The following is a 24,938-nucleotide window of genomic DNA, read 5'->3' as shown; positions in this document are numbered from 1 at the left end:
ATGCTTTCATTAATGTTACTATGAGCATGAGCCATTTTGTCAAAACCTGGAATAAGAAAACATACATTAACAAACTGCATTCCAAACCCTAAATAAACTTTATGCACAGCACAAAAGCCTGACAGTTTTTTTGGTCTTTTTATTGTCTTTCTTTTTTTGTTTTTTTAATCGTTCAAGTAAAATAATGTGGAATTACAAGAGAACGCAGGAATGTAGCAACTGAAAAATAGAAAGTAAAATAAGACCACCACCATATTTCACCCTTTCCATCAAAACACCACTCCCCCAAAAGCTTTCACAGAAGTAAGGCATTCCCAAAGTAAACTGACCACACATCGCACCACTCCCAGGACATCTGTCCACTTGTAACTGCTGCAGAGGTTTTTTCAGATTGCCATGGAATTTACCGCTTATGTGACTCAAGGTATTTACCTCAACTTCACAACCACTTAGTCCCCTATTAATTTAATCTTCATTCAAGATCCTTTTCATCAATTCAGCTATGTTTGAGAGCGAAATGGCTTATGTTTCGGAAAAGATGCAGGAGACAAATCTGCACATTCTTACCTGAAGAATTGCATTTTGAGAGTAATCAAGAATTGACAAAGAAAAAGAAGCAAACAGTAGGGACAATTTGTCAGCTGTGCAAATGTATAATCTTAAGAGTCAGATGGAGAGAAAATGACTAGGGAGGCCCAAGCAAAGAGTAACTCCAGCATAGTGCAGTAAAGAATAATTTCACAGACTCCCTCTTGTCTTACCTGGAATAAACTGACTTTATGCACACAAAACCAGAACATCTGTCAAAAATTCTCCAGAACCTGTCTAAAACTTTAAACATACTTCTAAACCCCAGCTCAAAATCATTAATGAATTCTGCATCAAGACAATCAAGCCTCATCAATAACTTCTGATCAGTGTATTCAGGGGTACAATTTGAAATCAGGGGTAAAGAATGTACTCTTCGGTCTTCTTTAATTGGGTTACAGTACACTGCCTGAATGAATAACCCCTCCAACCCACTGTTCCATACTTTAAAGTTTACATGTCCTTGCAGCACAGTCAGACAAGTCTATATAAAGTGACATCACCAGCGGCTCACAGAGCTTAATGTCTCTACTTAGTGGGGACATTAACCCCATTCACCATGCTCCTGTTTTTCCACTCAGTACATGGTAGCTGTCCAGGGAATTGTTCACCTTAGCCACTTTGCATCCAGGCTTGCATTGCTCGAACAGAATTGGTGAACAGCTCATGTAAGGGAATAGACCGGAGGGGAGGGATGCACAGAATTTTAAAGGGAGAGATTGCTGTTCAGAAACCTGCAGTCTCCTTCTCTGCTTTTTATCCCCATTAGTGGTCTCAGTTCCCTTCTCTGAAAGCTGCTGACCAGTACCACCACCATTTCTTCCTTTCTATCAGTCAGCTATCCTCTCCCTCCATTTGCTCTTCAGGTCTTGGTACGACGAACATGGGTCTGTTGCTGATGGTGATGATTAGAAGAGGAGCGAGTGTTGCTTGCTGGGGTTCGGGCTTGAGCAGCTGCCAGAGCAGCCACGCTGCGCAGCACCCTGTCAGGTGTCCCTTCACTGGAGCCGATGCTCAACTCTGGCCCCCGGCTCTGTAATAAAGTAGGGGAATCTCTCTCCTGGTGTCTCCACTTTTCCTTCCGACTCTTTCTATCTCTGTCTGCTCTTTCCCTGGGATTTCTCTTCTTCCCAGGCTGGTCTCTACTTTCCTGACCCCTTTCTTGGTCACTACAAGAGGAAGCGGCACGGGAGTGGGAAAAGAGAGGGCCAGTGCTTTGAGAGCTGAAGCTATGGGTGCGCTGGCTGCTCACACTGCTGCTCCGACTCCGGCTGCTACCCTCCCCACCTTCACTACTTGTACTGCTACTTGTACTTTGGCCTTGGGGTGACACGCTGCATCTCCCCTCCGCTTCTTTCTTTGCAGCCTTTTTTGCTGGTTTCTTGGCTCTTTTATTCTCCATTTCCAAGGGAGGTACCAAGCAGCCAGGTCGCTGGCGAGTAGAGCGAGCAGTACGGCTGGTGGTGGTGGAGGCCTGTCTGCTACTTTCTGCTTTGTTTGTGCAGGAGTTTGGCTCTTGTGACACTCTTCCCCAAGGTTTATTTCTCCATTCAGGAGCCCTAATCTGCCCCACTCCTCTTAATCCTGCATCCACTCCTCTGCCTCCATGACTACTCGACCCTTCATTTCCTCTGCCACGCATGGCTAGAAGTTTAGCTGCAGCATTCAGGGCTGAGCACCTCTTTCCCAGGACTTCTGGAACAGCTGGTGACTGTGGTGTGCATTCAGGGGAAGGCTGAGGGCCTAAGGATTTTCGGGTGGCCCTAGCAGAAACATTACTGCCAGGCTTGTCTCTGGCTCCTCTGTCTGGAGTAGAAGCTGATCTTTTTTTCCTTCTGTTATTGGCATCTTTGTCTGATTCCATCTCTCCAATCTCTTCTGCTTGTTCCAGCTTCTTCTGGGATGCTCGGGTGAGGCGTTGCTCCTTTATATCCCCACAAGATTCATCAGAGTCAGATGACAAGGACTGTTGTTGAGGAATTGGAAATGGCATAGGAGGACAGGCTGACTCAGAATGCCTGGCGTGAAGGAAACAAGGCACTCCCTCCATGTTGTCCCCCTTCTCTCTCTCAGCATTCACATGCTCTTGTTTCCTCTTCATTGGTGCGACACATGCTTCCTCCTTTATGGAGAGAGGCAAACAGGTGGAGGTGGAATTTGAAGAAACTGAGGAGGGGGAGGAAGAACGTGCAGAGTCTTGACTGCTCTGTCGACTGCTGAGTCTCTTCTGGTCAGTGTTCCTGTTCTCCTCAGGTCTATTTCGGTCCTCTTTCTCTTGATTGCCAGCCCCCTCAATTTCAAGAGTGGTTTGGTTCACCGAAAATGAGGGTGAAGGTGTCGGTGAATGAGGGTCTAATTCTTGGCTCCCAGATATGCATGTGACAACTCTCTTGTTTGGCTGAGATGAACCCCCTTGCTCACAGAAACCTTCCACTTCTTTCCCTTCCTTCTCATTTCCTACAGTGTCTTTTTGCTTTGTGGACTCCCTGTTCTGTGTTCTTTCATGCACCTCCTCCTCTGATGCAGTTTCTGTATCCTTCCCACCCTGATCTTCCTCTTCTGCTTTAACCAGTTCAGCTTCATTCTTGATGGCACCCTGAGTGGGACAGGATGTTAAGAGAGTAGCAGCAGATCCATCCAGTTGGGTGCAGGCACTGTTCAGGGTACTGCTACAACTGTGTACTTCTGTTGTTGGAGTGGCTCTGTCTGAATGTGGGCTAAGTGGGCAGGCTGCAGGGGAGGACACAGGGTCCAAATCAACCTTTCCCATCCAGATGGGCTCACTTACTTTTAGAGAGCCCTTACGAGGGCGACCCCTTTTGCGTTTTGGAGAGGAAGAGGGGCTCCCTTCTACACTGCCTGTTCTTTCCACCTCCATAATCAGGGCAGAGGAGGGCAGCTCTGTAGGAGAATCTGTTACTCTGTGCGGCATCTTGGGAGGACGACCTCTCTTGCGTTTTCCTGGGGAAGTTGTGTTCACATTAGGAATGACATAATTGCAAGTTTGTAGAGAACTCATGGAATCCTTGCTTCCTTCCAGTTTAATATCCTTTTTTCGAGGAAAGTTGGGAGATAAACTAGTCCTCCTCTCTCCTCTTCCCCTTCCTCTTCCTGGTTGCTGCTCTCCTAATTGGGCAGCCATGCGAGACTCTGTCTCTAGCCGTCGCCGCACAGGTAAGTTTCTCAAGACCGGCATATCTGGAGAATGGTGGGTGGGTGAGTAGGGAGAGATCACTCCAGCCCTACTTGGGTAAGCTGAAGGGGAGTTTTGGGATAGCTGAAGTAGTGGTGATATTTTCGAAGGTGACATTTGTCCTGTTACTTTGTTCTCCTTTTGAGAAGAGCTGGGTCTGTCAGGAGTCGGAGGAACAGTTCCTCTACTTAGCTCATTTACTGATTTGCTCGTCTGAGCACTTCCATCTGGTTTCCCAGTGCTTGATCCTCCTCCTCCACTTACTCTCCTTTTCCTTTTCTTGGGCTCCTTATCTTCTACCACAGTGACTAGGCGGCCTGGCAGCTTCCGTAGGACTTTAGCAGATGGTGAGTCTTCAGGAAGGCCACTCAAGACCTCCCCATCAGCAGATTGCCGCTTTCGTGGAGACCGGGCAAGGGTGGAGAGGACTACAGGGTGAGAAGGCAGCGTTACCAAATGTGGAGTCAGCTGCTCATGGGCTGGGTTATTTGTGTGCTGTGTGCCACTATCATAATGTTGGGTGTGGGCAGAAACACATTGAGGTTTAGGGGAACCTACTGGTGTTTGGATCAAGCTACTTGCAGTCAATACAGTCCCTTTGAAATCCCCATGTTGCTTCTTGTCATTCACAATGGGGGACTGAAGAATAGCTTCCATGGACACCTTGGAAGAATCTGATTGAATCCCTTCCAACTGGTCTTTACCTTCCTCATCACTTAAAGAATGACAGGGGGAGGCTAAAGGGGCTTGGATAGTGTGAAAGATTACAGTTGCAGGAGTAAAGGCAGTGGAAGGCACAAGGCTGGGCAGATGCAAGGGGGATGCAGGAAAAGGTGCTGATTGGGATCCAGGCATCAAATCTGAACCAGAAGAAGGGCAAACCCACCCAAGGTTTGTCGGTTCTAGAACCATTGGGAAAGGTGACATTGTCTGGGCTTTCTCTATGTGGACAGGTGAGTGATTGGTTGAAGCAGAGAAATCTTTGGTTGTATCCCTTCCTTGCAGAGCGCAGTGGCTACTGTCAGGCACTTCTCTCATCACTGGTTGTGGCATTGGGTTGTCCTTCTTGAGCTTGACACAGCCAGGATCAACACGATGCTGTTGAGGAACATGAGCAGACTGAGCGAGAAAAGCAGAAGGCAAATCTTTATTTAAGTTCACCTCCTCTGTTCCCTTTCCCGTATCCTCAGCCCTAACACGTGTTGGGGTTAGTTTGGGGTCTTCAACAGGTGTTGTTGTTGCCCCTCTGAGTCTCCCACTGGCGCGAGTGGAGGGTGCCCCCTTCTCCTTGTGTTTTCGGGGGCGACGGTTGGGTGTGGGATGCAGGGTTTCCTCAGCACAGGGCAATGGACCAGACTCCTCATCATCACTGTCAGAAGTCAGCGGCAATTTCAGACCCTCCTCCTTTGCCTGGTCCAGACCTTTCCTGGCTGCTTCAACCTGTTCCTGTAAGCACAGCAAACAGGAATAGTTGACAACATTATGCATGCTTGCTTTTGGCATATTATTACCAACTACTCTGAAGGCCCAACCTTAGCAATAATGATAAAAGTTGCATTTAGTATGTGCTTGAATGAAGGTGGTCACACAGACCTATGTGACCTAGAATTTACATTGGGAGCACTGGTGTGACCACAAACAATTGTCCTGGTGTGCCTGTCATTTTTTAATTACTTTTTTAACGCTAGAAAGGCCGCGTTTTTTAACTACCTTCTACTGCCAAGCCTGAAGCCCAGTGCAGTCAGGTTGATCCAGCATTACAGCATCAATTTCTGCACCAACAGCAACCTAATTTCATAAAGATTATGAAACCACACGTTGGAAATCTATTTTCTTGAAATAAAGGACACAGCTGTATCAATTTCAACACTTATTTCTAAATAACAGAATTCTTGTTATATAGGCTTTTGGAAAATGTGTCAAGCCATATTACAGGCACACTGAGAAAAGTGCTAAAATGCACATAACGCAAAATGGAAAAAATAGTTGATGAAATAAAAGTGCAATATTAAAAAACGGTAATTCCTTCACAGTCATACCAAATTCAGCTGGCTTCTCCCTTCCCTTGCTCCCACTATGTGGAGTACCCTTTTTCCATCTCTGGGGAGTTATAATAGTGTTGTTTCTGTAACTTCAACGTCCACAATTATTGATCCCCATGCTGAAACCAATCAATGTAAATCATTGTCATGAAATGACTGCAATTAATTAATTCTGTGTGATTATATGTGCAAAATGAGTTGACAGTGCTTAATCAGACAATTCGTATCAGTCGGTCATTCAGTGGCTGAATAGCTTACCAGAGGAGAAAGCAACCCATTCACACCGGGCTACCAGCACCTGTTATCTACCGTCTGGCAGGGTTTTTTTTTTTTGTGTGAAGGAAATGGCACAAACAGCTGTATTTCTTTAATGTGTCGATTTTTTACAACTCAACTTAAAAACAGTTATTTTAAGCTGAAATATTTAGGAAAAGTTGTGGAAAGGAGGAGTTTTGCATTTGCGGTGTTGGAGTAATTTTAAAAACGCCCAATGGCGTCACCTTTGGCCTTTACAGTGTTAAATAATGCGAACAACCTATCGCTATCAGACAAACTAACATGTTTATTTTCCCAGTAACCATTCTAACCAAACAAACATCCACTTCTCTTTACTCACCCCTATTCAGGTTTTAGATAAGCGAAAATAGCTTCATGGCGGTCCTTTCGCTGGCAGCTGCCAAGCAAGGTAGCATTCCCTAAACCATGGGTGGGCAATTCCGGTCCTGGAGGGCCAATGTGTATGCAGGTTTTTGTTTCCACCAATTACCCTGGTTAAATGAGCTAAATGGCTCCAAATTGCTAAATATGCACCAACACTGGTTCACTCTTAGATTATATCACAGTAAAATATTTCTGGTCTTTATGGTCTTCAGCTGTCCCCATGCCCTTATCAAGAAAGGTAGCTAAAATATAAGATTGTGCTAATACTACAGCAAATTAAATCATTAAAACCAGAAATTGACATGAGAAACAGATAGTCCTCCTTTCCCACGTCTTTCCTAAACATGAGATAACTGAGCCAGTTTTTTTTCCCCTGAAGGCTAATAAAATGAAATGATCAATCAATGAATATTAGTGATTTGGAAGACTCATCCTCCTCAACCAGCGGCAAAGCTGTTCAAGACATCCAATCAGGAGGATAGGAAGCAGCACATAGCAAACAATTGTTACTTATCCTGTTTGTCAAAAAAAACCAATATCAAGATATCTTTTCACAAAGAAAAAATAATCCTCAAGAACCCATAGTCAGCCAAACTGGATTTTCTGTAATTTCCAATTTTTTGAAAAACTTCTCCTGAACTATTTACCATGTCAATATGTACTTTTTCACCAATTTATTCATTGGAAGGTCCTCTTTAAAGGTTATAAAAATATAGCAACAGCTGTTTCTCCAAAAACATGGCAGCTATAAGCCAGTACATGTCAAATGGTTTAAAGAGTATGTTTAAATGGCTCCAGTGTGATTTTGATGTTAATTGGCTACACTGCACTTTGAATTTGCAATATTAAAATGACTGGAACTTGTCCTGCTTGACCTAGATGCTTAAAACCAAATTCACAGATTGTGCCCTTCCTGGCTAAACATGGCAGATGACTTTTTAAAAATCTCATGGGCTTGTTATTTGGGGGTTCAGGTTTGGTGTTTGTTTTTTTGCGGTTTCTCTTTTTCCTATTGGTACTCTGTAAAGCGTCTGTGACAGTACTCTGTAAAAAGCGCCATTCAAATAAAATTTAACTGAATTGGACTCAATGTCCACCATATTTGATTGTTAACACACTTAAAATATTTCTTATGGGTTTATTAAAGGTTGGACAAATTAAGCCAATGAACTTCCTCCAACATCATATCCTCCTCCATAGGTTTGAAATATCAGTTGGTGTCACTGGGCAAGCCCTTTTTTCCTTGTACTGTACATGCTCCCTCTTGGGAACATCCTGTCATGGTGCTAACTATCACTGCTATGCAAATGACACGCAACTTTATATATCTTTCAAACCAAGCAAAGTTGATCCACTAGCTAAGTTACACGCCTGTCTTAAACATGTAAAGGCTTGGATTAACCAAAATTTCCTCATGTTGAATTCTCATAATACTGAGATGCTCGCAGTAGCTCTTAAAGATAAGTTCCTCCAGTTTTCCTTAAATATAAATGGCTTCTCTGTCTCCTCCAAAGCAGTAGTTAAAAACTTTGTTGTAGCTTTTGATTCAGCTCTCTCCTTTCAGGCCTACATTAATATCACACGAGTGGCCTTCTTCCACCTAAATAACATATCTAAATTACTAAAAATGGTACATGCCTTTGTATCATAGGCTTGATTACTGTGAAGTTTTATTGTTAGGTTGCACCAACTCGGCCATGACCAACTTGTATAGGCTGCAGCTGCTAGGGTCCTTACTAGAACTATGAAATGGGAACATATCAGTCCAGTGCTTAAATCTCTTCATTGGCTGCCTGTCAAATCTTGAACTGACAATAAGATCTTGGACGTATAAAGCTTTAAACAGTTTAGCCCCCGACTACTTTAGTGAGATACTTATTCCTTACTCTCCCCCAGGATTACTTTGTTCACAAAATTCCATGAGTATCTAGAATTAGATCCTGTCTTATGGACCTCCTTACTTTGTGAGCTCTCAATCACGGTTGATGGCACCACAGTGACTGCCTCTCACTCTGCCAAGATCTTGGGGGTGGTCCTGGATGACCAACTGGACCTCAAGGAGCACATCAAGGAACATCACGGTCCTGCAGATTCCTTCTGTACAACATCAGAAGGATTCGACCATACCTGACGACGCACTCCACCCAGCTGCTCGTCCAGGCTACGGTGACCTCTCGCCTTGATTACTGCAACTCTCTCCTTGCAAGCCTGCCAGCTTGTGCCATACAGCCACTACAGATGATTCAGAATGCCGCTGCCCGACTCATCTACAACCTCCCCAAATTCTCCCACGTCACTGCTCTGCTGCGATCACTTCACTGGCTACCGGTCGCCGCCGGTTCAAAGCCCTGACCCTTGCCTACACTGCTGCCAACAGGACAGCCCCCATCTACTTGCAGGACATAACTCAATTCTATGTGCCCGCTCGACCACTCCGCTCTGCGGCAGCAGGGCGCCTTGTAACCCCTCCGACCCGCCCAAAGGGATCACAGAGCTTCTCCACCCTAGCTCCCCAGTGGTGGAACGATCTCCCCGTCCCTCTCCGAACCTCCCCCTCACTACCCATCTTCCGCCGTGGCCTGAAGACTCATCTCTTCAGACTATACCTAGACTAACCACCACCACGCTGTATATTTCACTCTTTTATAAAAAATAAAAAAAACTGAAAAAAAAAACCCCCTTTTCCTGTCATTTGTTGCCCCATCCCAGCACTTCTTGGTAATTTGTATTTGTCCTAATACTGTAGCTTATTCTTCTGCCTAGTTGGCTTTGCAGATGTTAGGCCAGAATAGTGTTCACTGTTCTCGGCTAGAAATAGCTGTACAAAATAAGTATAGTACCTTATTGAACCCGTGTTTAGCAGTTGTCTACGACCATGAAATGCACTTATTTGTACGTCGCTTTGGATAAAAGCGTCTGCCAAATGAATGTAATGTAATGTAATGGAACAATCCTATGTATGTGCAGGCATGTATGTGCTCTGTCTTTAAGTGCAGGCTTAAAACTTACCTCTTTAATCAGTCCTATAGTTAGCCATTCCTATAGTCCTATAATCTGTTAAATGGTCACGTATAATCAGTATATATGAAATGAAACGCAGATGTGTGGCCTGGGTAGGGAGCTTAGCGTTAAGTGTCAAGCTCGCTTTTACAGAGTGGACACGCTAGTTAGCTTAGCCTCAAGTGTCCTGCTGGCCTTTGTGGAGCTGACACACTAGGCAGCTAAAATTAAGTGTCAATCTCACTTCTACGGAGTGGACATGCTAGTTAGCTTAGCCTCAAGTGTCAAGGTGGCCTTAACCTTGCCTTCTCTGTTTCTCTTTCCATGGGGCTCCCGCCCCTTACCCCCCCGAGTTCAAAGACCGCTCCAACCCAGTCCCTCACTTCATGGTCATGGACTGCTTCAGCCCTGTTCCTTCCCTGCTCATCCCTTGATGCAGCCTGGAGCTCCAGATTAGTCACCTGGCTCCTCTAAACTGCACTATACTGAACTATACCATTTTGTCTCCTATTATTCTGGTGAACTTTCACCTCAGCTGTAACCTGGCTTAACCCATTCAATTTGCTGTGATAGATCCCTTGTAGCATTTCTGCCACATTCCATTGTACTGCTACTTTACACCAGACTGAAAAGTGGAGTAGGGCTCCCCCTCTATAGCCGGGTTCCTCTCCAGATTTCTTCCCATTGGGGAGTTCTCTCGCCACCGTTTGAGTGTTTTCTCCCCACTGGGAGTTTTTACCTTATGTACTTGCTATTTGGGGATTCAGGTCTGGTGTTTGCTCTTTTGGCTGTGTTTCTTGCCTTGCTACTCTGTAAAGCGTCTTTGTGACAGTTCTCTGTAAAAACTGCTGCACAAATAAAACAGAATTGAATTGAACTTACATGTGCTTGGAACTAAGATGGTTTGATGAATTATACAACTAGGTAGACTTATTTGTGCACAATTAGAAGTACAAATGGTGTTGGTGGAGAACTCTTAAAAAATGTATTAAAAAGCAACAATCATTCAGATATCACAAAAAGGTGGCGTTATATAGTGCCAAATTCACTAAATCAAAATAATCACTAGTGCACGCAGAGGTCTCAAAGGTGATGCAGTGGTCTGTCATATCAATAGGAACTAGAGAAACAGAACTGAAAATATAGTTTTATTTTAGAATCATTACACTGGAAAAATATGGGGTTAGCCTGTATAACATCTGTGAGGACATCTATGATGTCCAGATGTATATGTTCATGTGTGGCATCAGTACAACTCAACTTATGGCAAAGCAGACAAAGTTAAAATTTCTTCTCAGCGATGCTGATAGAAACCTGCGAAACAGCTCAGTGACAATTTTGTCAATTTACTACTCTGCAGCGAGTACATTGCTACACATTAACACTGCACACTTCCAGGGGTAGCAGGTTTACCTCAGCCTGTTTCAACTCCTCCTTGCAAACATCTTCCAGCGAGGCCTCCAAAAAATTCATGGCATAGCGCTCTATAGGAGTAAGCTGTAAGACAGTAATTGAAAGAAAGGTGAATAATATAAATAACTGCTCATAAATAGTATCCTCTCTTGTAAGTTATAAACTGTAGAAATAATTCAAGAGGGGAATTTACTAAAGGAAAAACAAAATAGACATTGTTACAGTTATGAGCAGTTTTTGTTCCTAGTCAAGTATGGGCACAGCAGAATGTCAAATGTACGATGAAACTTGAATGGCCAAACCCTATACTTACACCACAACCAGCATCTTACTCCCAACAGTACTTTATTTCTGTGGTTAATACATTGTCGCAATAAAATGAATGTTCACTAAAAGTAATTGATTAATACATTAAGGGCAGTGTTCATATTTTAGAAAATTTCTACAATGCAAGGGACATCTGGATATTCCACACATATACAATATTCTGGATATTCCACACATATACAATATTCTATCACAATCACCTGCTCAACAAGAGCAGCTATTTCTTGCTCAGCCTTGGAGAGCTCCTCCTCTTCCTGTTGCTGCTCTCGCACCGCTGCTTCACCAGGCTCTTCAAATGGGATGCTCTCATTGAATTCAGCCAGTTCAGCCACCTGTTCCGCTTTAGCTTGGGAAGCAGCCACAATGTCTTCCTCGTCCTCTGCACGGCACAGGGCCTAAGTAGAAAAGTATTTTTACAACATACTCTTAATTACTTACAATGTGCATATTATATGCCCTGTATGCTCACCAAAATATGTCCAGCAAATGAAATCAACGTCCAGCCTCACAATGTATACCAACAGACCTCACAAAGATGACTAGGCATAGCCTGACACACACACACAAACTAATTTCCCCTTATTTCCATTGTAATGGGGACTTCTGCAGATGTTCAAATGTACAAGTGTCCGAATGACACAGCGTACAAAGTTTCTAAGCCTGGAAAGAATTTTACAGTACCTTTTAATATAAATAAAAAATAGTCAAATGTCCTTTCAGGGATCTATGCATACTTAGGTAATTACAATCAATCACTTACAAACACCCGTCTGTTGTAGAAACCTGAATATATAAAAGGTTTAATGTTTCAGTGAACCTGTCTGGTGATACCAAAAAGCAACAATACATGATAATTTTACAAACAAAAAAGCTTTGTTTGCCAGGCCATTCAGTGCCACTCTTTTGAATGTAAGGACAAGGATAATCCGTTCTCTGCACATTTGAGACCAGGCTTCTGAGAACATTTTACATAGACCATTCCAGAACACAGAGATTAGAGCTTGAAACATTCTCTATAGCTTGAGTCTGAGCCAAGACCACGTGCTGCAGAATTTTGAAAGCCTGACCCAATTTGAGCCCGACTTAAAGGAATATTATGCAGGATTGTGCAGGACCTAAAAACACTACACACTTTCCAACAGTTTATGGCATGTTTCATTTGAATTTTATTACAAAGAGTGAAAGCCTAGCATATCTGCGTGAGGGGTTGCTTCAGCACAGCATTCTGCATTCAACCATAACACAAGCACTCATTGTAGCATAATAGTTTTTTTTCCCTTCACAAGATTTCACTAATTTTACTTTCCTTCACAAGATTTTACTCATTTTGCCAATTCATCAGCAAATTCTTGGGGGACTGGATCAGAAGAACAGGAAGCATGATGTCTAGTTAGCATATATACGAACATGTACACATTACTGCTTGTAACATTGTCATATTTTTGATAGTTAGTCACATTAGTCGTGAGAGACAACTTAAGCCTTTGCTAATAATGCTCAGCCAGCACATTTCTATAGGGAGCTAACTAAGCCCAAGCTGTTCGTATGGAATGGAATGGCATGGAAAATACTCGTTCAAATACTCAAATACTCAATTTACTGTGCGGTGCTAGGTGAACGTATATTTTACTCTGGAGTGATCATCATAGTAACATGTCGTCCCATCCCCATGCAACAAATTACATTCTGTAGAGTACAGAAAAACATACAAGAGTGAATGATTACATATTTAGGTATGTGTACCACTGTGTCACAATGTTTTTGCATTATGTTTCAATATCAACGTTAATCTTAAACCATCATAAAGGGGCACATTTATATGCTTTATAATGTATAATAAGCATTTTATTCATTTTTGGAGAGGTTTTGGATATTCCTTCAGACCCCTAGATATTAGACCCTTATACTGATAAAAAGATTAAAGTAATTTAAGTAATTTTCACTTCATGCAAAAGTGAAAACAGCCAAAACAGTTCATTTGTAGTCAAATATGATGTTATAATTTACAGCAATGCAGAATTCAGATATTTTGGAAAGATTTGGAAACACTAAGGGACACCAGGGTACACTGCTTATAGTTTTCTTCCTAGATCTTTGTAGTTCCTCAGATTTTGCATTCTTGCATATAGTTTTTCCTGATATATGTTATCTCTCAGTATTTGTTTTCAAAGTGTACATTTAAGCATTTTTGCCATGGTAATTCCATTTGTGGCACTTTATTTGTACCTAAATTACGAATATAATCTCATCTAATTTAGTATAGGGAATGGATTCATTTAAGCCATTTTCTAAGTCTTAGTGGTACTCTCATCTGGAGTTAAAGACTAGATTTGGCATCTGCACAAAGTAATTAAAGTTTCAAAGGGCTCGGAAGCCTCCAAGGTCGCCTGCAACCTCTAGATTTTTTTTTTTTTTTTTTTTTTGAAAGACCTACCATTTTTCTTTTTGATTTGCAACATAGTGCATTATGTTGCTTATATTTAACCAGCTCATTCCTTGTGTATTAATGGTAGTATAAATCATATTATATATTGCAGCCCTCCAAAGCAAAAACGTGTTTTGTGAAGTCACACTGACCTTGACCTTTGACCACCAAAATCTAATCAGTTCATCCTTGAGTCCAAGTGGACGTTTGTGCCAAATTTGAAGAAATTCCCTCAAGGCGTTCCTGAGATATCGCATTCACGAGAATCGGGACGGACGGACAGACAGACAACCCGAAAACATAATGCCTCCGGCCACAGCTGTGCCATCGCGGAGGCATAAAAACATAAACCAGCAGACTCCGTGGCTCTTCTTTTTTATTTTTTATGAAAGTTGTATAAATGCTCTCATTTTTAACATGGGCATTTCCTACCGCTTCTAACAAAACCCTGTAAATTTTAAAATACTGCAAAATATCCATGGTAGTAAGCAATTGAACTGAATTTAACACTTGACTCACTTGCAAACATTGCTGTCAATTATCATCAGTGCTTAATTCATGGCAAATTACTTTATCCAATTAAGACTGAGGTGGTGCAAATGGGATAATTGAGAAGGGGCTCAACAAAGAGGCTATCGCAATCTCTAGTTGGCGGAGGACTGAAGTACAATGTGAGAAAACAAGTGTTCAAACTAGTGTGTGTGTGCATTGTTTAAAAACAGAATGAAAACTGCCACTGTTACGTTACCTGCTCAAGAATGATTGTGTGCTGTTTACTGAGTGCATCCTCTTCCTCTGGACGGGGATGTAGACTTACATCCACCTCTTTCTTCTCCCCCTCACAAACATCAAAGAGTTCTCTGATTGTTTGCTGAAACCAAAACAAACATTAATCCTCCTATAAGCCTTTTTAAAATAAAATTGTTTTGCATCCCTACACCACAAATATGTGCAAGAAAGACAGACCTGTTTGAAAAAGGCAGTGGTGAAGTTGCCTCCCTCAATGGCCATGTCTCCCAGCATTCTCTTCTGGTTTGCTTTTTTCAGGATGTTCTCTTCCACTGTGCGCTCACTTATCAGCCTGAGAGTGGGCAAAGAACCATCAATAACATCAATATCGCACAATGACCTGTCTGGGTGCCGTAGAGAATTTTTTCCCTTAAGTCTGATAGACCTACCTGCTCATTTTAAAGACTAACAAAAATAAAATCATTTTTATGCACTAAAATAGTATGACTGAGCAATAATACATCAAACTTGGCAAGGTATTTTGTGGCATTAGGGGGTCAGTTCCAATTTGTGAAATCGTTATTGCTGGTACGATCCATTTTTTGCCTCACTAATTCGTTATGTCCATTCACCTAATTTTTCATGCCGTTTCATTCCAGTTTGCTAGTTAGAATTATGGCTGAAATGTTCTCCTCAACATTTCCTCACTTTAATAAGACACAATGGTCTCTTGCAGTTTCGCAGCAAAACTTGCTACTGACAGTGCTAGCTGTACTAAAATCGGCAAGACAGATAAACACATCAACATCTTTTCTTGTTGCTATTCAGGAAATCTACTTTGTCTAGTCATGTAGGCAACTATTCTTTGAACATAACTAACTAGCAAGTGAAAGTTTAATATATGGCTCCAGTACAACCTGCTAGCTTGAATGTCAGATTCAATAGTCAACTCTGGCAGCTAGCAGCAAGATACTGCTTCTAGCTAATAATTACTGTAACAGGTTGTCCACATCAGCTGTTCATGCCAGGAAATACCCATTTGGCTGCTGAACTTAGTTATTTGCATTACCTAGATTGCTTATAATCCATATTTCAAACATTCACAAATGCAAGCTTATAAACAAATCAAAGCTACAACGCATGCAACTAGCCAAGTATGTATACTGTGCAACACACAAATGCTCACAACTAAGCTACTGCCAGTACTGCTTTGGTGTAAACACAGCAACTGAACTGTAACCGAACTGACATTACATAGCGTCACACTCACTGCAGTGGCCATATCAACGTGTAAAGGTTAGTCGGAGATTGTTTTTCTCTTAAAAATGAGTATGCATAAAAACCAAGATGGCAAGCCAGTGATAGAAAAAAAAATCTGGACACCCTTGGAATGGGCCTGAACTGTGTCACCATCGCCATTGAACATTTCTTCTTCGTTCATCACACAAATCATATTAGCAATTGACATCTCCAAGATAACTAAAATGAAACTGCCGGGAAGTTGAATTTTGGTAAACTTAACAACAAAAGAAGCTGCAATATAAAACAAAACAAGGGAAGAAAAATATTTTCTTTTGTTATTTATATTTTGTCTGTTGGTATATAATTGGGATGGCACGTATGCCATCGTGCCAAGGTATGGCTTGCTGAGGCAGCATGCCCCATATCTATACAGCACCAAGAGTTCGGCACTGTTCAGGGTTGCCTACAGAAATAACCATGATGACCACAGACTCTCAGCCCTTAAAAACTTCAACAAACAGAATTCACAAACAACTTTACACACATTCACACAATAAAGCCCCAAATTTAGGCCGATTACATCACAAATGCTCCAGGCCCAAACAATACGTTTTCCCATTGGACATTTAGCTACATCAACTAATAAAAACATTCAATACACATGCAAAATGGACATTATATGGAAATACGTATTTTCACCAAAAAAAAAAACCAAAAAAAACAATTCGGCTGCTGCAGCTAGTTCACTGGTGGCTCACTGGTAATGCCAGCAGCCATACCACCACGCACTCTGCTCCTGCCGACTGGCTGAAGCTAAGCAGGATGGGCTTGGTTAGTACTTGGATGGGAGACCACCAGGGAATACTGAGTTGCTGCTGGAAGTGGTGTTGGTGGGCCAGCAGGGGGCAATCTTCCCTCTGGTCAAATAAACCCCATTGCCCCAGTTCGGACGAGACGTTAAACCGGTTAGTGGTATTATGTAATGTGGGTACACTGCTTAGTTTTTGCTTCATAGATCTTTACTAGTTCTACATATCCACCCTTAGATTTTATGAACTTGTGGTCAAGAAGTTTTTAATCCAGGACATGTATACTTTAACCCGCAATCTCCCAGTATTTCATTGCGAACTAAAAAAGGAGCAAATTCATTTTAGATTTTTTGCCTTGACCATTGCATTTGTGGCACTTCATTTCTTACAAAATTATGAATATAAAGTAATCTAATATCCAATATTGTAAATGGTACAAATGTAATGCTTCATTTAAGACATTTTTCTAGTCTCTGTGGTGTTCACATCTGGAGTTATAAAGCTTTAAATAGAGTAACCCCTAAATGGGCAAGGATTGACAGGTACTCTAGTGGGGGAGTGGTTGGGGTGGAGTTAACTAGCTATTGTTCCCACCCATTATCTCCCTGTGAGAAGTGTGAAAAGTTCAAGATCTTTCAAGGGGATTTTCTCTGCTACTTGATTTTAGGAGTACCAACATTCAAATAAGCATATCTTCTTCAACTATTTTCAGATTTCAATGTGGCACATCATTTGAAAGCTTATAATCTGCACTTTCATAATCTGTAAAAAACTGAAAAATGACCTTGCTCTACTTGAGGACCAAAACACCAGCACCTGTCACATTTTTTTTTAGCCAACGGCAGCTTTATTGATTTTCTTTAAAAGTGACAACTGCTAAATTGACTGCTATAGCATTTCTATCGTTTCACTACTTTTTTACGAGGCTACTGTGTTTACCTGCAAACGCCACGTTTCTAAACAAATGTTAGTTAGCCCTATCCACTACCCGTCTGTCATGTCTACAACACCCCATTAAACAATTTCATTTAAAAATATGACTAACACTAACTACAGCAGTTCGTGAAAAAAAATATGTTTATGCACGGGCCCTTGCAATCGATAAAAATTGGAGAATAGGTCGTGTCAACATTCTGGTGCCATCTGTTTTACATATGGTTCAATAAGCAAACTTACCTCCATCACGGTTAGTACGCTTTCTTCATACTATAGCCTGTGATCATGTCAAACTTAACCTATATGCCCATTCTGAGGAAAACATATTGTTTAAACTACTCAAATAATTTGCTGGGAAATATGTCTGTGTATGTTGTTGTCCAATGTCAAGTGTCTACTTTAGTGTTGGGAAGTTTGATTCATTAAAATGAATCTGTACATTTGAGTCAGTACATCAAAATGAATCGAGTTTGAGTCGATCGTGTCATTTTCACCTACATCACCATTAATAAAACACTGACTTGCCGAATATAGTATTCACGTTCTAGTCCTCCCTCTCTGGCTCTAACTCGAATTATACGCTTACAGCTCCCAGAAAAGGTGCTCACAACAATGCAGCATAACAGGTTGGAGAAACTATATATATTTTCGCCCGCCTAGATACTGCTAGGTGAAGGTTCCTGTTTATTTTAATCAACATTACTAGCTCCAGTCAGCACAACGTCTTTCCCACACACAGCCAACTCTCGCATGGAGTGAACTCACCCTCAATGACCATCTAAACAGAAGCTACTGCTAAGCACAGTTTATGACAATAATACTTGAATATTTCTAGCAACTCTAATGATATTGATTCTGCAATCTAGGACTCTGGGAAAGTGCGTGGCACTAACTGGCACAGTATGAAACTTGAATGAAAGGCTATTGGTGGTGCTGACTTATGAGGTCCCGGCTGTGAATAAAAAATTAAGACAGCAGGTCATCATAAATGCCAATTTGCAAATTACTCAGTATGTAATAGTATATAGGCTATGTAGCCTACATCTGTTGGTGTAACCAACTGAAGTTCCAGAGGGGTTTTGAATTTTCATTTTGTTTTTTTTATATATTTAAATTATTCTCTATTCATATTATCACTTTTCTTGACTGCAGTTTTTCTTTTTTGATCTTACAATAGGCGACCTTTACTATATTTTGAACTCTGATTTGATTCTAATTTTATATTGATATTTCTCTTGATTTGTTGTTGCTGACAAAGACCTGCAGTTAAGTCCAACACAATTTATTTGCTTAATAACAATCGCAAATTGTCAAACTGAATTGCTATGATCTGTTCATATTATATAAGTAAGGACCAACAGTGTTTCAAAGGACAAGCTAAATAATATAGCCTGTTCAGCTGCATCCGTTGGGTTTTGTTTAAAGAAATAGCCTATATTACGTTTTTTTTTTACCAAATGAAGAGAATATGCTCTCATAGTTTAAAAAGTTCAAGTCATCATCAAGGTTTTCATTAATGTCATTATAAACATCCATGTGACATTATTTTTTGAAAACACTTCTTTTGCCGAACATATAGTATTTCCTGTTTTTGTTTGTTCTTCTGCTCTTCTGCTTGCACGAGGCATTAGTAGGCCTTTTTCATTTTGGTCATTTGAGTCTTTCAGTTCATTCAGTACATTTTGTTCATTTGAATCATTCGAGTCATTCAGTTCATCTTATTCATTTGAGTGTTTCAAACTTTGAACAAATTGAAAGAAAAAAATGAAAGACCAGTCTGACAGGCTTCCACTCCAGCACAGTAGTAGTACATGAACAATTTCCTATTTATTTAATGACATAAATAGTATTTTCAATGCCGACAGTGCACATACTAAAAAAATCCCGTAGGTATATGCCAGTTGCTTACATTTTGATCATTTATTGTCTTTAGTGAAGAGTCATGCAGTGGCTGAAGGAACAACCCAACCTAAAAACCTAAGGTTTTTCACAGATGTTTGCACAACATTTAAAAATAAAATGTGTGCAAGTTAGGTGACTCACGTTGCGTAATCGTTTGCAAACAACAAAGAGTTGATTATAACAATATAATCTATAGGCTATTTTATCAAGAGAGCACAATATTTAGCAGTGTGGGACCATTTCTAATTAATGCGTAACTTTATTGGTACAGAATTCTTCAAGAAATGCATACTGAAAACATACTCTTTCATTCACGTTTTATTTTGGCTACATTATATCATACAGTCAAAGAGCTGGGTTAAGCCAATTGCTTTCAATTTTACACAGGCAAGTGTGCAATACAATGCAATACGAAGATGTTTGGATGAGGGAGAGTGGTAGAGATTCAGGAACAGCGTAGCTAGCTCATCTAGTCCCTTCACGTATTTGTTCTTAGTTTAGGGACTTTTGCTTTTGATCACACAGACAAAAGGGTCTCGGAGAGTATGCCCTGCTCAAGCAGATCAATGCTGTTGAAGAATTGCTAGTATACAGCCCAGAAGTAAAAACAGTTAAATAGGAGTAGCTGCAACTTCAGTGAATGGTAAGTTCACAACTTACTGAGAGCTGATCCAAAAGAACAAATCTTTACAAATCTGAGTCAGTATGATTTGTTCACCAAAAAAATTCATTCAAAAAGAACCAATAGTTAACGAACGACACACCACTAGTCTGTCATGTCAACTGTTAGCTAGTTTTGGCAGTCAAATTGCAAGGTCAGCTAGCTAGCTGAGGAAGAGAGCAAAGAGGAGTCCTAGCTACACAAAATGTGGATCTCAGAAGAAGTGAAAATGGACCAGGAGAGAAAGGCCCCAAGTTGTCAGAGCAATTGCCAAACCCGCAACTCAACAGTGTCAAAAAGTCTGTCTGGCCACAGATAGGCTGTATCAACAACCATCCTTTCTGAACAGCTGTCATTCAGGCCATGTTTTAAAACTGAGATCGTCAACACACACACCTCAGTCCCCTAACTTGCAAAAATGCCTCGTGCATCATCCGATAACCTGCAATGAGAGGAGTAGGCCACTGCGGTTGTTATGACATTGTATGTCACAGCAGCAAAAACACAGTGCTGTTTAAATGAATGAATCATTTTAAAAATTAAAATTAATCAACTACTACCCGATGAGCAGCATCAAACAGGAGACACAGAATGGACTGGCTATGTGATACTCTCTGTCAAGAGCTTGGGAGCTGAAATTGAAGGACATTGCTGATAATTTTGTAAATCAAGGCTTGCCGGATGCCTGTCAAATGAGTGAGTAGAAAAAGTGCTTTTCAATGGGATTTGTGTTTCTGATGGTGCCAGCCTGTTATAGTTTGTAGTGGGCTAGTGCCGTATGTCTCAATTGTTTTTTTCTTTATATAGCAAGGCGGAAGTGCTAAACGGTAAACCTTGATCATACTGTAAAATTTAAGATAAGGATAACTGTAATCCACATGCGTTTCTTTAAGAGTTGGTTTGCATTTTTTGACCCAGGTCCGCTGAGCTATTCACTGCAAATTACCGTAATTTCCGGACTATAAGCCGCTACTTTTTTCCCATGCTTTGAACCCTGCGGCTTATACAACGGTGCGGCTAATCTATGGTTTTTTAGAGCTAACGGCCACTAGGGGACCTTCTCAACCGATGGATTTTACAGGTTAGGGTCCCCCACCTTTAAACTCTATGGGCTCTATGGCCGGTCCACGTCCCCCACCTGAAGGGGCGGGCTCCAGCAGGAAATGCTGGAGACCGGAAAGGAGTGAGACAGGCAGTTTGCGCGAACAACGAAAGCAAAAGTGGAACCAAATGCAGTATGAGAGACAGAACGAGAGCAAGACAGACATTACGAGAGCAAGACAGTTTGCGCAAAGGAAGTTTTCATGCACAAACCCTCATTATGGAAAAGAAACGAAGAATTGCATATGATGCAGCTTTTAAGTTAAAGGCAGTCGATCTGGCTGTCAAAGAAGGAAATAGAGCTGCTGCACGTACCCTTGGCATCAATGAATCAATGGTGAGACGTTGGAGACGCCAGCGTGAAGAACTGGCTCAATGCAAAAAGACGAAAAAAGCTTTCAGAGGTAACAAAAGCAGATGACCCGAACTTGAAGACTTTCTTGAAGATTGGCTGAACACACAGAGAGCAGACGGCCGCGGTGTTTCCACCATGCAGATCCGACTGAAAGCCAAAACAGTCGCCACCGAAATGAAGATTGAAGATTTTAGAGGTGGACCATCCTGGTGTTTCAGATTTATGAAACGAAAAGGACTGTCCATCAGGGCGCAGACGACTGTGTGTCAGCAACTCCCTCCCGACTACGAGGAAAAAAAAACAAACTTCCGCGAATTCACACAAAGAAAGATAGACGAATATTCCATCGGACCGGACGAGATCATAAATATGGATGAAGTGCCTTTGATGTTTGACCTGCCTCTCACTAGGACTGTTAACAAGACAGGTGAATTGACCATCATGTTGAGAACCACTGGCCATGAGAGAACGAATTTCACTTGTGTTCTGGGCTGCACAGCATCCGGAAAAAAGCTTCCGCCAATGGTGCCTATAATGTAAGCGGATGACTGTGCCAAAAGAAAAGATCCCGAACGGCATCTCCGTTAAAGTCAACAAGAAAGGGTGGATGATGGAAAGCGTAATGAAGGAGTGGCTGAATGAGTGCTACGGGAAGCGACCTGGAGGATTCTTTCGCCAAAAAAAAGCATTGCTCGTTTTGGACAGCATGAGGGCCCATATAACAGATTCTGTGAAAGCAGCCATCAAGGGCACAAACTCAATTCCAGCTGTGATTCCTGGGGGCACAACGAAGCATCTGCAGCCAATCGACATCAGTATGAATCGTGCGTTCAAAGTGGCACTACGCGTTCAGTGGGAGGCGTGGATGACTAGCGGCGAGAAATCATTCACCAAAACCGGTCGCATGCGAAAAGCAACTTTTGCTCAAGTCTGCCAGTGGATCCTGACAGCGTGGAGAAGTGTCAAAATATCCACGATCACCAACGGGTTTCGAAAGGCTGGACTGCTGCGTGATGAAGAGGAGGACGCCGCCACGGCTGAGGCCCTTAAGAGGATATTCGATTCCGACACTGACGAAAAGGAGTTCTTTGGTTTTGAGAGCGACGAAGGAGAGACTGGGAGAGTGGCTGACGAAGCCACCCTGAGGCTGTTCGTTTCCGACACTGAAGAAGAGGACTTTGGTGGTTTTAGTACGCAGGAAGAAGACGAAGATGAGGATGAATGACTGACTTTTCTTGTTACAGCCGTGTTACTGGATTAATGGATTAATGGATTAATGGACTGGACTTTTCTGGTAGGCTGGTTATATTTTAAGCAGCCGTGTTACTGCACCTTTAGGCCTACTGCCGTGTTACAGGCACTTTTAATTTAGCACTTTTAAAAAACACATTTAATTTAGCCATTGATATTGCCTCGTCAAGTGCTGTAAGCTTTGTTTATGGTACGTGCGCTGGGAGCGCACCGTTTATTATTTTTGCACAGTAAATACGTTTCGAATGCTGTGAAAGTTTGTGTGTCTGAAACGCTATGTGATACAGTACAGTTTACACAGCACGGTACATGTTCCGTACTATTGCACTAAATGGTAACACTTGAATAAGTTATGCAAATATGCAACTTGTTTGTAGGAAATGTTAATAAGATGGAAGCTTCCCCAAACAGCCATCTCTTTCCTGACAATCCCCTCTGTGCACGAACCCTTACATATGGTAATTAAACATTAAAACACCTGCGGCTTATAGTCTAGTGCGGCTTGTATATGTACACATTTGTTTTTTTCCCTAAATTTAGCTGGTGCGGCTTATATTCAGGTGCGCTTTATAGTCCGGAAATTACGGTATGTGATAAATCGAGGCTCAAGCTCTCCCAATTCATTAGATTTATAAGCCAAATAACATTGATATTCACCAGCAGCTGTGTACATAATATGATCAATAAATAACACAAACGTCAGACAAATATAGAATATTTCTCCCTCAGTTTTGCCGCTTAAATGCATACAAAAATGAAGAATATTATGTTAACACCACCTCTCATTTTGAGTCTGATATTAAACTCTTGACCACAAGCACTTGATTGAACATATGCATAAAATTACATCAAATTAAAAAAATCACTAGGCAATGCAGGCCTGTAAACTGTATGGCACTGCCTTGCCTGCTTCAAGGTGCACTGCTGTAACACCTGCACCATTATAAAGCGTAGACTGTTTGCACTTTGATGTAAAAAAGAAAAAAGAAAAACATGGTCTTGATCAGTAAAACCACTAGAGATAACAAAAGAAATACCAAGGCACTCCATTTCCACAAAGGAGGACTGAAAGTGACACCCTGGGTTGATGATTATGATATTTTATAATCCAATAACTGTCCTCTACAAGTCAAACTGCTAATGCTATAGTGATGGCATTGATATCGCTAAAATCCCCCTCTGAACCCTAAGCAATCAATCTGCTCTTTTGGTTTTAACGGCTTCCTTCTAACTGAAACTACGGCTTAGCTATTCTACCGAGTACTGACTTTCACCTTGCATTTTGCATAGTGCATGAGTGGAAGCTTAGAGCACACTTTATTCGAGTTTTGTTTGTTTATCTGCAAATGTTTCCTATAAAAGACACTGCAGTAGTGATAAAAGGCACTATTATAATTGAAAATTGTTAATGATTTCATTTAATATTTTTGTTCCTCCTTGTGAACTCTCTCTGTTGGGACCAGGTTTACTGCAGACAAGCCTGATTTACAGCAGTCTGGCAGCTGATTGAAGGCCTGAGCACACAGCCAAGTAAAACCAAGTGGTCTGATTGTTCCTAAGTGGATACAGAAAAATTCCTTTGTGTAATAACTAACCATTATGGACACATTTTGACATATAAGCTCTCCAAAAGGACAGCATTTGATGAAATACAGCGTTTAGTCATAAAGAGAGAATCGGTATTTGTTTTGTGGGGTTCCAGAGCATACCACCCTCAATGAAATTAGCATCTGGATGTGACATATGGCTGGGAAAAAATATTCACAATATTCCAATAGGAATCTGAGGTTTTCCGGTAATTTGGGCTCATCTTCAAGAAACTCCAGTCTTTTTCCTGGTGAGGTATACATCCAGGGGAGGATTGGAGAAAAAAATCTGGTTTCGTCCAGCATCAAAAGTACATATAATCCCTACAGAACAAAACGATTTTTGGATTTCTTTCTTGTTTTTCAGAATAAATATGCCCTGCACGTTTACAGAGTGAGACTCCCATAGGATAAGGGTATTTGGTCATTATGGTACAAATGCTCCTTATTTCAAGCTTTGAACCATGTCTTAACTGCATATCATTTTGGAGATAACAGGGTTTATTTAAAAAGGGGGGGATTCTTACAAATGCCCTGGATTTTAAGTGGGGTTTAAGGGGTCAGCGTTTTATACACGTATCTGAGCAATACCCTTTTTGAGCTTACAAGAAAAACTTAGGGCCATATTTACTAAGCATGCTGCAAATTACAGTCAGTGCTACAAAATTCAGTCTTGCCACATTTTCATGTATTTACTAAGTAATGAACGTAAAAGGCA

General features: G+C 41.4%; 1 protein-coding gene across 6 annotated transcripts in view; it reads right to left on the bottom strand.

The window, feature by feature from the left end:
• Positions 1 to 119: 119 nt before the first annotated feature.
• srcap (Snf2-related CREBBP activator protein) overlaps positions 120 to 24,938 on the bottom strand; it is a 111,709-nt gene continuing 86,890 nt past the window's right edge. For 4 of the 6 annotated variants that reach the window (XM_064321466.1, XM_064321467.1, XM_064321469.1 and 1 more), the window contains 5 exons: positions 14,615 to 14,729; positions 14,397 to 14,519; positions 11,424 to 11,618; positions 10,897 to 10,980; positions 120 to 5,227 (listed from right to left, as the gene is read on the bottom strand). In XM_064321466.1, the coding sequence (XP_064177536.1) occupies positions 1,451 to 5,227; positions 10,897 to 10,980; positions 11,424 to 11,618; positions 14,397 to 14,519; positions 14,615 to 14,729 (4,294 nt within the window). In that variant the 3' untranslated portion in view covers positions 120 to 1,450. Of the gene's footprint in view, positions 5,228 to 5,491; positions 5,570 to 5,634; positions 5,943 to 10,896; positions 10,981 to 11,423; positions 11,619 to 14,396; positions 14,520 to 14,614; positions 14,730 to 24,938 lie in introns of those variants that run through there. The other 2 variants (XM_064321471.1, XM_064321472.1) reach the window with 2 other exon arrangements.

The sequence above is a fragment of the Anguilla rostrata genome, chromosome 2 (genome assembly GCF_018555375.3).
Source record: "Anguilla rostrata isolate EN2019 chromosome 2, ASM1855537v3, whole genome shotgun sequence".
NCBI lineage: Eukaryota > Metazoa > Chordata > Actinopteri > Anguilliformes > Anguillidae > Anguilla > Anguilla rostrata.
Note: the sequence above shows the minus strand (reverse complement) of the source record. Positions and strands in the feature narration are given on the sequence as shown.